The sequence below is a fragment of the Carcharodon carcharias genome, chromosome 16 (genome assembly GCF_017639515.1).
Source record: "Carcharodon carcharias isolate sCarCar2 chromosome 16, sCarCar2.pri, whole genome shotgun sequence".
Lineage (NCBI taxonomy): Eukaryota > Metazoa > Chordata > Chondrichthyes > Lamniformes > Lamnidae > Carcharodon > Carcharodon carcharias.
In genome coordinates this window covers 121,124,526-121,139,506 of record NC_054482.1, presented here as the reverse complement: position 1 = coordinate 121,139,506, position 14,981 = coordinate 121,124,526, and the positions used below count along the sequence as shown (strand labels likewise).

The following is a 14,981-nucleotide window of genomic DNA, read 5'->3' as shown; positions in this document are numbered from 1 at the left end:
TAATGGTTATATTAGTGGACTAGTAATCCAGAGGGATACAGGAGTGTAATGGTTATATTAGTGGACTAGTAATCCAGAGGGATACAGGAGTGTAATGGTTATATTAGTGGACTAGTAATCCAGAGGGATACAGGAGTGTAATGGTTATATTAGTGGACTAGTAATCCAGAGGGATACAGGAGTGTAATGGTTATATTAGTGGACTAGTAATCCAGAGGGATACAGGAGTGTAATGGTTATATTAGTGGACTAGTAATCCAGAGGGATACAGGAGTGTAATGGTTATATTAGTAGACTAGTAATCCAGAGGGATACAGGAGTGTAATGGTTATATTAGTAGACTAGTAATCCAGAGGGATACAGGAGTGTAATGGTTATATTAGTGGACTAGTAATCCAGGGGGAAACAGCATTGTAATGGTTATATTACTGGACTAGTAATCCAGAGGGATACAGGAGTGTAATGGTTATATTAGTGGACTAGTAATCCAGAGGGATACAGGAGTGTAATGGTTATATTAGTAGACTAGTAATCCAGAGGGATACAGGAGTGTAATGGTTATATTAGTAGACTAGTAATCCAGAGGGATACAGGAGTGTAATGGTTATATTAGTAGACTAGTAATCCAGAGGGATACAGGAGTGTAATGGTTATATTAGTGGACTAGTAATCCAGGGGGAAACAGCATTGTAATGGTTATATTACTGGACTAGTAATCCAGAGGTGTTAACCTTCTCTGCTTAAAGGAGAATAATCCGAGTTTTCCCAGACAAAGTCCCTTCTCCCTGGAATTATTCGAGGAAATCTCCTCTGCACCTTCTCCAAGTCTCCAATGGAACATTAAACATTGATTGAAAGATGAGGTTGAATATTGCCGTCCGTCCGTCCCAACCCCCCCCCCCCCACCACACCCCCCCCCCCCCCCAACCCCCCACCATCCTGACTCACTCACTTATTGTCTGCGAAGTTTGCTGCGGTGAATATGGGGTATTCCTCGGGTGCCGGTCGACCATTCTGATCCTCAAACAGGAAAACCGGAGATCTGCCAACCTCCATCCCTATCTGTTGCACTCCTTGTTCATTGTAAATGGAGAGTAGGAAGGCCTGCGTGCTCCTCTTTGGTTTTAATGTAACTAAGATGGAGAAATCGCGTGGGAATTGTCCACCTGCAGGCAAAGGAAAAGAGGAAATCAAAAGAGAGAAAGACTAACATTGGTCCAAAACCGTCCATAAACTCAAGGTGTCAGCCAGTGTTTCCAGCCAATGAGGTACATTTGAAGCACAATCGTTGTTGCAATTTAAGAAACGCAGCAGCCAATTGGTGCTCAGCAAGAAGCTATCAGCAGCAATCACGAGATGATCTGTTTTAATGACGTTGATTGAGGGATAAATATTGGCCCCAGGACACTGGGGAGAACTCCCCCCTGCTCTTCTTCCAAATACTGCCTTAGGACCTGCTACAACCAAGTGCGGTGAAAGGGCATTGATTAAATCTCCAACAGTGCAGCACTCCCTCGGTACTGAACCTCAAAAGCGCAGCACTCCCTCAGTACTGACCCTCCGACAGTGCTGCTGTCCCTCAGGACTGACCCTCTGACAGTGCAGCACTCACTCAGTACTGACCCTCTGACAGTGCAGCACTCACTCAGTACTGACCCTCTGACAGTGCAGCACTACCTCAGTACTGACCCTCTGACAGTGCTGCACTCCCTCAGGACTGACCCTCTGACAGTGCAGCACTCCCTCAGTACTGCCCCTCTGACAGTGCAGTACTCCCTCAGTACTGATCCTCTGACAGTGCAGCACTCCCTCAGTACTGACCCTCTGACAGTGCAGCACTCCCTCAGTACTGCCCCTCTGACAGTGCAGTACTCCCTCAGTACTGATCCTCTGACAGTGCAGCACTCCCTCAGTACTGACCCTCTGACAGTGCTGCACTCCCTCAGGACTAACCCTCTGACAGTGCAGCACTCCCTCAGTACTGACCCTCTGACAGTGCTGCACTCACTCAGTACTGACCCTCTGACAGTGCAGCACTCACTCAGTACTGCCCCTCTGACAGTGCAGCACTCACTCAGTAATGACCCTCTGACAGTGCTGCACTCACTCGGTACTGACCCTCTGACAGTGCAGCACTCACTCAGTACTGCCCCTCTGACAGTGCAGCACTCACTCAGTAATGACCCTCTGACAGTGCAGCACTCACTCAGTACTGACCCTCTGACAGTGCAGCACTCCCTCAGTACTGACCCTGTGACAGTGCAGCACTCACTCAGTACTGACCCTCTGACAGTGCAGCACTCCCTCAGTACTGACCCTCTGACAGTGCAGTGGTTAATTTTATTGTATAACTGTTAAAGAGCTGGCACTGGTCCGAAGGGCCACAAAAATCATTCGGTAATTCTAATGTCAAACCTTTTTGTGTTCAGGTGTTGGCTTCCCAGTCGCAGACAGCAACTTTCAAAACAGCAGCACCTTCCAAACCCATGAGCACTACCATCTAGAAGGACAAGGGCAGCAGATAGATGGGAACACCACCACCTGGAAGTTCCCCTTCGAGTCACTCACCATCCTGACTTGGAAATATATCACCATTCCTTCACTCTCACTGGGTCAAAATCCTGGAACTCCCTCCCTAACAGCACTGTGGGTGTACCTACACCACATGGACTGCAGCAGTTCAAGAAGGCAGCTCACCACCACCTTCTCAAGGGAAAAGGGAAATGTTTAGCCTGTGAAAAGCAATTTTCATTGAGGCAAAACTGATCCAGTGGGACAGCTTCAATACAAAGGTGTGAAAGTGATGTTACAGTTTATATAAATCTCTGCTCAGACCCAATCTGGAATAACTGGGTTCAGTTCTGGGCCCCGCACCTCAGGAGGGAGACACTGACCTCGGAGAGGGTGCAGAGCAGATTCACCAGAATCAGACTGGGGATGAAAGGGTTAAATTAAGGTGCAGGATTTTCCCCACATTAGGCGGGTGTGGTTGGTGGGTCCGGGAATGGCTGCGAGACCGACCTCTATCTACGATCAGCCCCCTGACCACAATCTCACACTGGCTGCCACTAATTACGCACTGAGAGCCTCAGCGCTGCCAGGGTGGGGGTGGGGGTGGGGGTGGGGGTGGGGGTTGGGGATGGGGTGGTCGGGTGGGGGTGGGGGTTGGGGGTGGGGGTGGGGGTTGGGGGTGGGGGTTGGGGTTGGGGTGGTCGGGTGGGGGTGGGGGTTGGGGGTGGTCGGGTGGGGGTGGGGTTGGGGGTGGGGTTTGGGGGTGGGGGTCAGGGGTAGTCGGGTGGGGGTGGGGGTCGGGGGTGGGGGTGGGGGTCGGGGGTGGGGGTGGTTGGACAGTGGGTAGGGCTGAGAGGAGGGCGAGTGCTGAAGTGTGAGCCTGCGCGGGGAGAGCTCACTGACAGCTCCCCGGGGGCACAGAGCTGCCTCACAGCTGAAGGATTTTAAATTCAAAGATAAACTGTTTACATATGAGGTAAACATGTCCCCACACGTGACTCAGTCACATGAAGAGGGACATGTTAAAAAGGATGTTAAACATTTTTTATTGGTTCTTTTTTAGTAACCGTTAGAAACCTCATCCCGCCCATGGATGAGGTTTCGGTAAAAATGAACAGGCTGCCTGGTCTATTCGCCCGACCTCAAAGCGAACAGCTGAGTGGGCAGCGAAAAATGCGTCTTCATTAATTACTTAAGGGCCTTAATGGGCCTCTTAATTATCCCACTAATTATCGGCAGGCACTCTGCCAACTCTCGCACACTCCTACTGACTGGGAGATCGCGAGAGTGAGCGATGATGTCAGGACACTTACCCAATGTCATCACGCCTCATTTTACACTCAAGCGGGTCAGGGATGCGCCTGCCCTGCTCAACACAAATTTCTGCCCATGACTACAGGATACAAGACTGGAAAGTGCCTTGGCTCTGGAAGATTAAAGTGCGATCTCATTGAGATATTTTAGATGATTAAAGGATGTGACAGGGTTGATTGAGACAAACTCTTTCCTCTGGTTGGATGGGGATCTGGGGGAGTCCAGAACAAGGGGGCAGAACGTTAAAAAGAGAGCCAGGCCGTTCAGGGTGATGTCAGAAAGCAATTCCTCACCCACAGGGGATGCGAATCTCGAACCCTCTCCCCCAGAAAACTGTTAGGATTGGAATTCAATTGAAACTTTAAAAACAAAGATTGCTTGATTGTCCTTGGGTAAGAGTATGAAGGGTAGCAGGACTAAAGCCCATGTATGGAGCGCAGATACAAAACACCCATGATCTAATTGAATGATGGCACAGGCTCGAGGGGCTGAATGGCCTCCTCCTGTTCCTGTGTTTCTAACTGGTTAAGCCAGGTTACTGTATGCCTATAAAACCTGTGTCCTATCATGTACTCACTTCATTTTAGTGCACAGCTCAGATATGCTTATTTCCTTTCCTCAGTGTCTGATGTTGCATTTTATTTGGGTACAGTTTGTGGGCATTGGCTGACTCCAGCCTTGCAATAATCGAGTAAAACTGTTTAAAATCAGTTTTATGATTTTCACATCAAAGGTGGGTTAGTGAGTAATAAATGCTGGAGTTATTCACTTTGTTCCATTATAGATGGAGTCACAAAGAAAATAGAACGGGAAGAGGAGGAGGACATTCAGCCCTTCAAACCTATCCCACCAATAGTTGAGATCATGGCTGATCTGTACCCTGACTCCATTCACCCAACATCGCGCCATATCCCTGAATGTCCTCATCCAGCAGAAAGGTCTCAATCACAGGTCTAAAAATCATGAAATGAGCTCCAGGATCTACTTTTTTACATGAGAGAGTTCAACAGTTCTACCACCCTTTGCGTAAGGAAGCGTTTTCTAATTTCTCTCCTGAATGTCCTGGCTCTGCTTCTCTGGGTCTGTCCCCTTGTCCTAGTCCCCCCGACCAATGGAAAAGTTTCTCTCTCTACCCCTTCAATACATTTCAGAACCCTATCAGGTCACCCTATGATATTCTATATTCCAGAGAATACACTCCTACATTTTTTTTAATGCTTTCATACCAGGCTGGGTATAATGGTATTATCAGTGGACGAGTACTCCAGAGGCCCAGGGTAATGGTCTGGGGACCCAGGTTCGAACTAAAAGTCTAATTGTCGGTTGTTGTGAAACATCTGCTTCACTAATGCCCTTTAGGGAAAGAAATCTGATGCCCCACGTCCATTTGTACATCATCATTTCCCAATTTATCATCATTTAAATAATCCTCTGCTATTCTGTTTTTTCCTGTCAAAGTGGATAACTTCACACTTATCCATGTTATTCTGCATCTGCCATGTATTTGCCCACTCACTCAACTTGTCTAAATCACCTTGAAGCCACTTAACATCCTCGCTCACATTCCCACCAAGTTTTCTGTCTGAGGTTTATCTGTCTGGTGTGTTGCTGTCTGCGGTTTTCCTGTCTGTGGTGTTTCTGTCTGCTCTGTTTCTGTCTGCTGTGTTTCTGTCTGCGGTGTTTCTGTCTGCTGTGTTTCTGTCTGCTGTGTTTCTGTCTGCGGTGTTTCTGTCTGCTGTGTTTCTGTCTGAAGTTTATCTGTCTGTTGTGTTGCTGTCTGCGGTTTTCCTGTCTGCTGTGTTCTTCTGCGGTGTTTCTGTCTGTGGTCTTTCTGTCTGCTCTGTTTCTGTCTGCTCTGCTTCTGTCTGCTCTGTTTCTGTCTGCTATGTTTCTTTCTGCTATGTTTCTTTCTGCTGTTTCTGTCTGTGTTTCTGTCTGCAGTGTTTCTGTCTGCACTATTTTTGTCTAGGTGTTTCTGTTTGTGGTGTTGCTGTCTGCGGTGTTTCTCTCAGCCATGTTCCTCTGCTGTGTTTCTCTCTGCGGTGTTTCTGTCTGTGTTGTTTCTGTCTGCGTTGTTTCTGTCTATGGTGTTTCTGTCTGTCGCGTTTCTGTCTATTGTGTTTCTGTCTGTTGTGTTGCTGTCTGCGGTGTTATATCTGTTAGTAGATGTTGATAAAATGTTTCCCCTACAATTATTTCTGCGGTGTTTTTGTCTGCTCTGTTTCTGTCTGCGGCATTCGCCTCTGCTGTGTTTCTGTCTGCTCTGTTTCTGTCTGCGGTGTTCCCCTCTGCTGTGTTTCTGTCTGAAGTGTTTCTGTCTGTTGTGTTGCTGTATACAGTGTTTCTGTCTGCGGTGTCTCTGTCTGCAGCATTTTTGCCTGTGGCATTTCTGTCTGCGCTGTTTCTGTCTGCTGGGTTTCAGTCTTCTCTGCTTGCGTCTGTTGGTTTTCACTCTGCTGTACTTCTGTCTGTGGTATTTTGGTCTGCTGTGTGTCTGTCTGCTCGTCTTCTGACTGCTCTGCTTCTGACTGCTCTGCTTCTGACTGCTCTGCTTCTGACTGCGGTGTTTCTGTCTGCAGTGTTTCTGTCTGCAGTGTTTCTGTCTGCTGTGTTTCTGTCTGCAGTGTTTCTGTCTGTTGTGTTGCTGTATACAGTGTTTCTGTCTGCGGTGTCTCTGTCTGCAGCATTTTTGCCTGTGGCATTTCTGTCTGCGCTGTTTCTGTCTGCTGGGTTTCAGTCTTCTCTGCTTGCGTCTGTTGGTTTTCACTCTGCTGTACTTCTATCTGTGGTGTTTTGGTCTGCTGTGTGTCTGTCTGCTCGGCTTCTGACTGCTCTGCTTCTGACTGCTCTGCTTCTGACTGCTCTGCTTCTGACTGTTCTGCTTCTGACTGCGGTGTTTCTGTCTACAGTGTTTCTGTCTGCAGTGTTTCTGTTTGCAGTGTTCCTGTCTGCAGTGTTTCTGTCTGCACTGTTGCTGTCTGCAGTGTTTCTGTCTGCAGTGTTTCTGTCTGCTGTATTTTCATCTGTGGTCTTTCTGTCTGCTGTGTTTTCGTCTGCGATGTTTCTGTCTGTGGAGCTTCTGTCTGTGGAGCTTCTGTCTGTGGAGCTTCTGTCTGCTGTGTTTCAGTCTGCTCTGTTTCTGTCTGCTATGTTTTTGTCTGTGGTTTTTTTGTCTGCAGTGTTTCTATCTCTGGTGCTTCTGTCTGCTCTGTCTCTGCCTGTGGTTTTTCTGTCTGCTATGTTTCTGGCAGTGTGTTTCTGTCTGCATTGATTCTGTCTGCGTCGTTTTGGTCTGCCCTGTTTGTGTCTGCGGTATTTCTGTCTGCGGTGTTTCTGTCTGCGGTGCTTCTGCCTGTGGTGCTTCTGTCTGCTATGTTTCTGGTGCTGTGTTTCTGTCTGCTCTGTTTCTTTGCTCTGTTTCTGTCTGCCCTGTTTGTGTCTGCGGTGTTTCTGTCTGCAGCGTTTCTGTCTGTGGTTCTTCTGCAAGTGGTGCTTCTGTCTGCTATGCTTCTGGTGCTGTGTTTCTGTCTGCTCTGCATCTGCCTGTGGTTTTTCTGTCTGCTATGTTTCTGGCAGTGTGTTTCTGTCTGCAGTGATTCTGTCTGCGTTGTTTCAGTTTGCTGTGTTTCCATCTGCGGTGATTGTCTGCGTCATTTCGGTCTGCCCTGTTTGTGTCTGCGGTGTTTCTGTCTGCAGCGTTTCTGTCTGCGGTGCTTCTACCTGTGGTGCTTCTGTCTGCTATGGTTCTTGTGCTGTGTTTCTATCTGCTCTGTTTTTGTCTGTGGTGCTTCTGTCTTCTCTGTTTCTGTCTGCTCTGTTTCTTTGCTCTGTTTCAGTCTGCTCTGTTTCTTTGCTCTGTTTCAGTCTGCTCTGTTTCAGTCTGCTCTGTTTCAGTCTGCTCTGTTTCTGCCTGCTCTGTTTCTGTCTCTGGTGCTTCTGTCTGTGGTGATTTTGTTTGTGGAATTTCTCTCTGTGGTGTTTCCATCTGCTTTGTTTCTGTCTGCCTTGTTTCTGCCCCTGATGTTTCTGTTTGCGGTGAATCTGTCTGCTCTGTTTGTGTCTGCTGTGTTTGTGGCTGCTGTATTTCTGCCTCTGGTGTCACTGTCTGCTTTGAATCTGTCTGCGGTGTTCCTGTCTGCTCTATTTCTGTCTGCTTTGTTTCTGTCTGCTGTGCTTCTGTCTGTGTTGTGTCTGTCTGCTGTATTTCTGTCTCTGGTGCTTCTGCCTGTGGTGTTTCTGTCTGCGGTGTTTCTGTCTGAGGTGTTTCTGTCTGCGGTGATACCGTCTGCTTTGTTTCTGTCTGCAGTGTTTCTGTCTGTGGTGTTTCTATCTCTGGAGTTTCCGTCTGCTCTGCCTCTGCCTGTGGTTATTCTGTCTGTTGTGTTTCAGTCTGTGGTGTTTCAGTCTGCTCTGTTTCTGTCGGCTGCGTTTCTGGCACTGTGTTTCTGTCTGCGGTGATTATGTCTGCTCTGTTTCTGTCTACAGTGTTCCTGCCTACTGTGTTTCTGTCTCTGCTGCATCTGTCTGTGATATTTCTGCGTCCGGTGCTTCTATCCTGTGTTTCGGTCCACTGTGCTTCTTTCTCTGGAGTTCCTGTCTGCTCTGTTTCTGTCTGCAGTGGTTCTGTTCGCGATGATTCTGTCTGCTCTGTATCTGTCTGTGTTGTTTCTGTCTGTGGTGTTCCGGTCTGCATTGTTTCTGTCTGCAGTTTTTCTGTCTGCAGTGTTTCTGTCTGCGTTGTTTCTGTCTGCGTTGTTTCTGTCTGCAGTGTTTCTGTCTGCATTGTTTCTGTCTGTGGTGTTCCTGTCTGCGTTGTTTCTGTCTGCAGTTTTTCTGTCTGCGTTGTTTCTGTCTGCAGTGTTTCTGTCTGCAGTGTTTCTGTCTGCGTTGTTTCTGTCTGCAGTGTTTCTGTCTGCGTTGTTTCTGTCTGCAGTGTTTCTGTCTGCATTGGTTCTGTCTGTGGTGTTTCTGTCTGCAGTGTTTCTGTCTGCGTTGTTCCTGTCTGCAGTGTTTCTGTCTGCGTTGTTCCTGTCTGCAGTGTTTCTGTCTGCGTTGTTTCTGTCTGCAGTGTTTCTGTCTGCAGTGTTTCTGTCTGCGTTGTTTCTGTCTGCAGTGTTTCTGTCTGCATTGGTTCTGTCTGTGGTGTTTCTGTCTGCAGTGTTTCTGTCTGCGTTGTTCCTGTCTGCAGTGTTTCTGTCTGCATTGTTTCTGTCTGCAGTGTTTCTGTCTGTGGTGTTCCTGTCTGCCTTGTTTCTGTCTGCAGTGTTTCTGTCTGCATTGTTTCTGTCTGCAATGTTTCTGTCTGCGGTGTTCCTGTCTGCTGTGTTCCTGTCTGCCTTGTTCCTGTCTGCAGTGTTTCTGTCTGCGGTGTTCCTGTCTGCAGTGTTTCTGTCTGCGGTGTTCCTGTCTGCAATGTTCCTGTCTGCAGTGTTTCTGTCTGCAGTGTTTCTGTCTGCGGTGTTCCTGTCTGCAGTGTTCCTGTCTGCAGTGTTTCTGTCTGCAGTGTTCCTGTCTGCGTTGTTTCTGTCTGCAGTGTTTCTGTCTGCGGTGTTCCTGTCTGCGGTGTTCCTGTCTGCCTTGTTTCTGTCTGCAGTGTTTCTGTCTGCGGTGTTCCTGTCTGCAGTGTTTCTGTCTGCAGTGTTCCTGTCTGCCTTGTTTCTGTCTGCAGTGTTTTTGTCTGCGGTGTTCCTGTCTGCAGTGTTTCTGTCTGCAGTGTTTCTGTCTGCGGTGTTCCTGACTGCAGTGTTTCTGTCTGCGGTGTTCCTGTCTGCAGTGTTTCTGTCTGCGTTGTTCTTGTCTATGGTATTTCTGTCTTTGGTGCATCTGTCCGCTGTGTTTCGGTCCACTGTGCTTCTACCTCTGGTGTTTCTGACCGCTTTTTTTCTCTCTGCAATGATTCTCTCTGAGATGTTTCTGTCTGCAATGTTTCTGTTGGCTCTGTTTCTGTCCTCAGTGATTCTGTCTGCGAAGCTTCTGTCCACTGTGTGTCTGTCTGCTGTGATTTTGTCTGCAATGATTTTGCCTGTAGTCTTTCTGTGTGTGGCATTTCATAAGACCATAAGACTATAAGACATAGGAGCAGAAATGAGGCCATTCGGCCCATCAAGTCTGCTCCGCCATTCAATCATGGCTGATAGGTTTCTCAACCCCATTCTCCCGCCTTCTCCCTGTAACCTTTGATCCCCTTACCAATCAAGAACCTATCTATCTCGGTCTTAAATACACTCAATGACCTGGCCTCCACAGCCTTCTGTGGCAATGAGTTCCATAGATTCACCACTCTCTGGCTAAAGAAGTTTCTCCTCATCTCTGTTCTAAAAGGTCTTCCCTTTACTCTGAGGCTGTGCCCTCAGGTCCTAGTCTCTCCTACTAATGGAAACATCTTCCCCACGTCCACTCTATCCAGGCCTTTCAGTATTCTGTAAGTTTCAATCAGATCCCCCCTCATCCTTCTAAATTGAGTATAGACCCAGAGTCCTCAAATGTTCCTCATATGCTAAGCCTTTCATTCCTGGGATCGTTCTTGTGAACCTCCTCTGGACCCTCTCCAGGGCCAGAACATCCTTCCTGAGATATGGGGCCCAAAATTGCTCACAATATTCAAAATGTGGTCTGACTAGAGCCTTATAAAGCCTCACCAGCACATCCCTGCTTTTATATTATAGTCCTCACGAAATAAATGCCAACATTGCATTTGCCTTCCTAACTACCGACTCAACCTGCAAGTTAACCTTAAGAGAATCCTGGACTAGGACTCCCAAGTCCCCTTGCACTCCAGATTTCTGAATTCTCTCCCCATTTAAAAAATAGTCTATGCCTCTATTCTTCCTACCAAAGTGCATGACCTCACACTTCCCCACGTTGTATTCCATCTGCCACTTCTTTGCCCATTCTCCTAACCTGTCCAAATCCTTCTGCAGTCTCCCCGCCTCCTCAATACTACCTGTCCCTCCACCTATCTTTGTATCATCTGCAAACTTAGCCAGGATGCCCTCAGTTCCTTCATCTAGATCATTAATGTATAAAGTGAAACGTTGTGGTCCCAACACTGACCCCTGCGGAACTCGACTAGTCACCGGCCGCCATCCTGAGAAGGACCCCCTTATCCCCACTCTCTGCCTCCTGCCAGACAGCCAATCTTCTATCCATGCTATTACCTTGCCTCTAACACCATGGGCTCTTATCTTACTGAGCAGCCTCCTGTGCGGCACCTTGTCAAAGGCCTTCTGGAAGTCCAAGTATATAACATCCATTGGCTCTCCTTTGTCTAACCTACTCGTTACCTCCTCAAAGAATTCTAACAGATTTGTCAGGCAAGACCTCCCCTTGATGAAACCATGCTGACTTTGCCCTATTTTACCATGCACTTCTAAGTATTCTGAAATCTCATCCTTAATAATGGACTCTAAAATCTTACCAACGACCGAGATCAGGCTAATCGGCCTGTAATTTCCCGTCTTTTGCCTCACTCCCTTCTTAAACAGGGGGGTTACATTAGCTATTTTCCAGTCCTCTGGGACCCTCCCTGACTCCAGTGATTCCTGAAAGATCACCACTAACACCTCCACTATCTCTTCAGCTATCTCCTTCAGAACTCTGGGCTGTAATCCATCTGGTCCAGGTGATTTATCCACCTTCAGACTTTTCAGTTTTCCTAGCACCTTCTCCTTGGTAATGGCCACCATACTCACCTCTGCCCCCCGACTCTCTTAAACTTTGGGGATGTTACTCGTGTCTTCCACCATGAAGACTGACGCAAAGTACCTATTCAGTTCCTCCTCCATTTCTTTGTTCCCCACTACTACTTCTCCAGCATCATTTTCTAGTGGCCCAATGTCCACTTTTGCCTCTCTCTTACCCTTTATATATCTAAAAAAACTCTTGCAATCTTCTTTTATATTACTGGCTAGTTTACCCTCATATTTAATCTTCTCCCTCCTTATTTCTTTTTTAGTTGTCCTCTGTTGGTCTTTGTAGGCTTCCCAATCCCATGGTTTCCCACTGCTCTTTGCCGCATTGTATGCTTTCTCTTTAGCTTTTATGTTGTCTCTGACTTCCCTTGTCAGCCATGGTTGCCTCGCCCTCCCTTTAGTATGCTTCTTCTTCCTAGGGATGATTTTTTGCTGTGTCTCCCAAATTACTCCCAGAAACTCCTGCCATTGCTGTTCCACTGTCTTTCCTGCTAGGCTCATCTCCCAGTCAATTCTGGCCAGCTCCTCCCTCATGCCTCTGTAGTTGCCTTTATTCATTTGTAATACTGTTACATCTGATTCCAGCTTTTTCCTCTCAAATTGCAGAGTAAATTCTATCATATTATGGTCACTTCCTCCTAAGGGTTCCTTCACCTTAACCTCCCTTATCAAATCTGCCTCATTACACATCACTAAATCTAGAATTGCCTGTTCCCTAGTGGCTCCACCACAAGCTACTCCAAAAAGCCATCTCGTAGACATTCCACAAATTCCTTTTCTTGGGATCCACTACCAACCTGATTTTCCCAGTCTACCTGCATATTGAAGTCCCCCATGATCACTGTAACCTTGCCTTTCTTACACACCTTTTCTACCTCCTGGTGTACCTTGTGCCCCACATCCTGACTACTGTTCGGAGGCCTGTACATAACTCCCATTATGGTTTTTTTACCTTTGTGGTTCCTCAACTCTACCCCCACAGATTCTACATCATCTGACCCTACGTCATTTCTTGCTATCGATTTCATTTCATTTCTTACTAACAAAGCAACCCCACCCCCTCTGCCAACCTGCCTATCCTTTCGGTAGGATGTATATCCTTGGATATTTAGCTCCCAGTCCTGATCCCCTTGCAGCCATGTCTCCGTGATGCCCACCACATCATACCTGCCAATTTCAATCTGCGCCACAAGTTCATTTCGTATACTGCGTGCATTCAGATACAACATTCAGATTCAGTCGTGTATTTCCCATCCCCTTTCTCATTGTCGCTTCTGCCTACTCTGTTTCTGTCTGCCGTCTGTGCATCTGTCTGCAGTGTTTGTCGTTTCGGTCTGTTCCATATCTGTCTATGGTGCTGCTGAGGCTGTGTTTCTATCTGCGGTAATTCTGTCTGATCTGTTTGTGTCTCCGGTGTTTCAGAATGATCTGTTTCTGTCTTCGGTGTTTCTGTCTGCTCTGTTTCTGTCTGCTGTGTTTTGGCCAGCTCTGTCTCTGTCTGCTGTGTTTCTGTCTTCCATGATCCTGTCTGCGGTGTTTCTGTCTGTGATGTTTCTGTCTGCGGTGTTTCGTTCTGCTGACTTTCTGTCTGCAGTGCTTTTCTCTGCTGTGTTTCTGTCTGTGGCATTTCTGTCTGCTGTGTTTCTGTCTGTGGCATTTCAGTCTGCTGTGTTTCTGTCTGCTGTGTTTCTGTCTGCTGTGTTTCTGTCTTCCATGATCCTGTCTGCTGTGTTTCTGTCTGCGGTGTTTCTGTCTGCTGTGTTTGTCTGCAATGATTCTGTCTGCAGTGTTTCTGTCTGCTATGTTTCTGTCTGCTGTGTTTCTGTCTGTGGCATTTCTGTCTGCAGTGATTCTCTCTGCTGTGTTTCTGTCTGTGGTGTTTCTGTCTGCAGTGATTCTGTCTGCAGTGATTCTGTCTGCAGTGCTTTTTCTCTGCTGTGTTTCTGTCTGCAATGTTTCTGTCTACTCTGTTTCTGTCTGCGGTGTATCTGTCTGCTGTGTTTGTGTCTGCGGTGCATCTGTCTGTGGTGTTTCTGTCTGCAGTGTTTCTCTCAGCCTGTGTTTCTGTCTGCCTGTGTTTATGTCTCCGGTGCTTCCGTCTGCTGTGGTTCTGTCTGCTGCCATTCCATCTGCTGTGCTTCTGCCTGTAGTGTTTCTGTCTACTTTGTTTCTGTCTGTTGTGTTTCTGTCTGCAATGTTTCTGTCTGCGATGTTTCTGTCTGCGATGTTTCTGTCTGCGATGTTTCTGTCTGCGGTGTTTCTGTCTGCGGTGTTGCTGTCTATGGTGTTTCATGCCTGTGGTGCTTCTGCCTGTGGTGCTTCAGCCTGTGGTGTTGCTGTCTGAGGCATTTCTGTATGTTATGCTTCTGTCTGCAGTGATTCTTTGTACTATATACCTTTATGCAGTGTTTGTGTCTCCAGTGTTTGTGTCTGCAGTGTTTCTGTCTGCGGTGTTTCTGTCTCCAGTGTTTCTGTCTCCAGTGTTTCTGTCTGCAGTGTTTCTGTCTCCAGTGTTTCTGTCTGCTATGTTACTGTCTGCAGTGTTTCTGTCTGTGGTGTTTCTGTCTGCAGAATTTTTGTCTGTGACATTTCTGTATGCGGAACCCCTGTCTGCAGCATTTCTCACTGCCTGTGTTTCTGTCTGTGGTATTTCTGTCTCTAGTGCATCTGTCTGCTGTGTTTCTGTCTGCTGTCTTTCTTGCTGCTGTGCTTCTGTCTGCTGTGTTTCTGTCTGCGGTGTTTCTGTCTGTGGTGTTTCTGTCTGCTGTGTTTCTGTCTGCTGTGTTTCTGTCTGCGGTGCTTTTGTCTGCTGTGCTTCTGTCTGTGGTGTTTCTGTCTGCAGTGTTTCTGTCTGTGGTGTTTCTGTCTGTGGTGTTTCTGTCTCTGGTGTTTCTGTCTGCAGTGATTCTGTCTGCAATGATTCTGTCTGCAGTGATTCTGTCTGCGGTGCTTCTGTCTGTGGTGTTTCTGTCTGCTCTGTTTCTGTCTGGTGATTTTGTCTTTGGTGTTTCTGTCTGCAGTGCTTCTCTCAGCCTGTGTTTCTGTCTGTGGTGTTACTGTCTACAGAGAGTCTGTCTGCGGTGTGTCTTTCTGTGGTGTTTCTGTCTGTGGTGTTACTGTCTGCAGAGAGTCTGTCTGCGGAGAGTCTGCCTGCGGTGTTGCTGTCTATGGTGTTTCTTGCCTGTGGTGCTTCTGCCTGTGGTGTTGCTGTCTGAGGCATTTCTATATGTTATGCTTCTGTCTTCAGTACATCTGTCTGCAGTGATTCTTTATACTATATACCTTTCTGCAGTGTTTGTGTCTCCAGTGTTTGTGTCTGCAGTGTTTCTGTCTGCGGTGTTTCTGTCCCCAGTGTTTCTGTCTCCAGAGTTTTTGTCTGCAGTGTTTCTGTCTCCAGTGTTTCTGTCTCCAGTGTTTCTGTCTGCAGTGTTTCTGTCTCCGGTGTTTCTGTCTGCTATGTTACTG

The 14,981-nt window shown here is 47.4% G+C and overlaps 1 protein-coding gene across 1 annotated transcript in view; it reads right to left on the bottom strand.

Moving 5' to 3' along the window:
- The window catches only part of col11a1a (collagen, type XI, alpha 1a), a 682,771-nt gene that overhangs the window by 617,692 nt on the left and 50,098 nt on the right, over window positions 1-14,981 (bottom strand). The window contains exon 3 of the mRNA XM_041208311.1: window positions 953-1,166. Within this exon, the coding sequence (XP_041064245.1) occupies window positions 953-1,166 (214 nt within the window). The remainder of the gene's footprint in view (window positions 1-952; window positions 1,167-14,981) is intronic.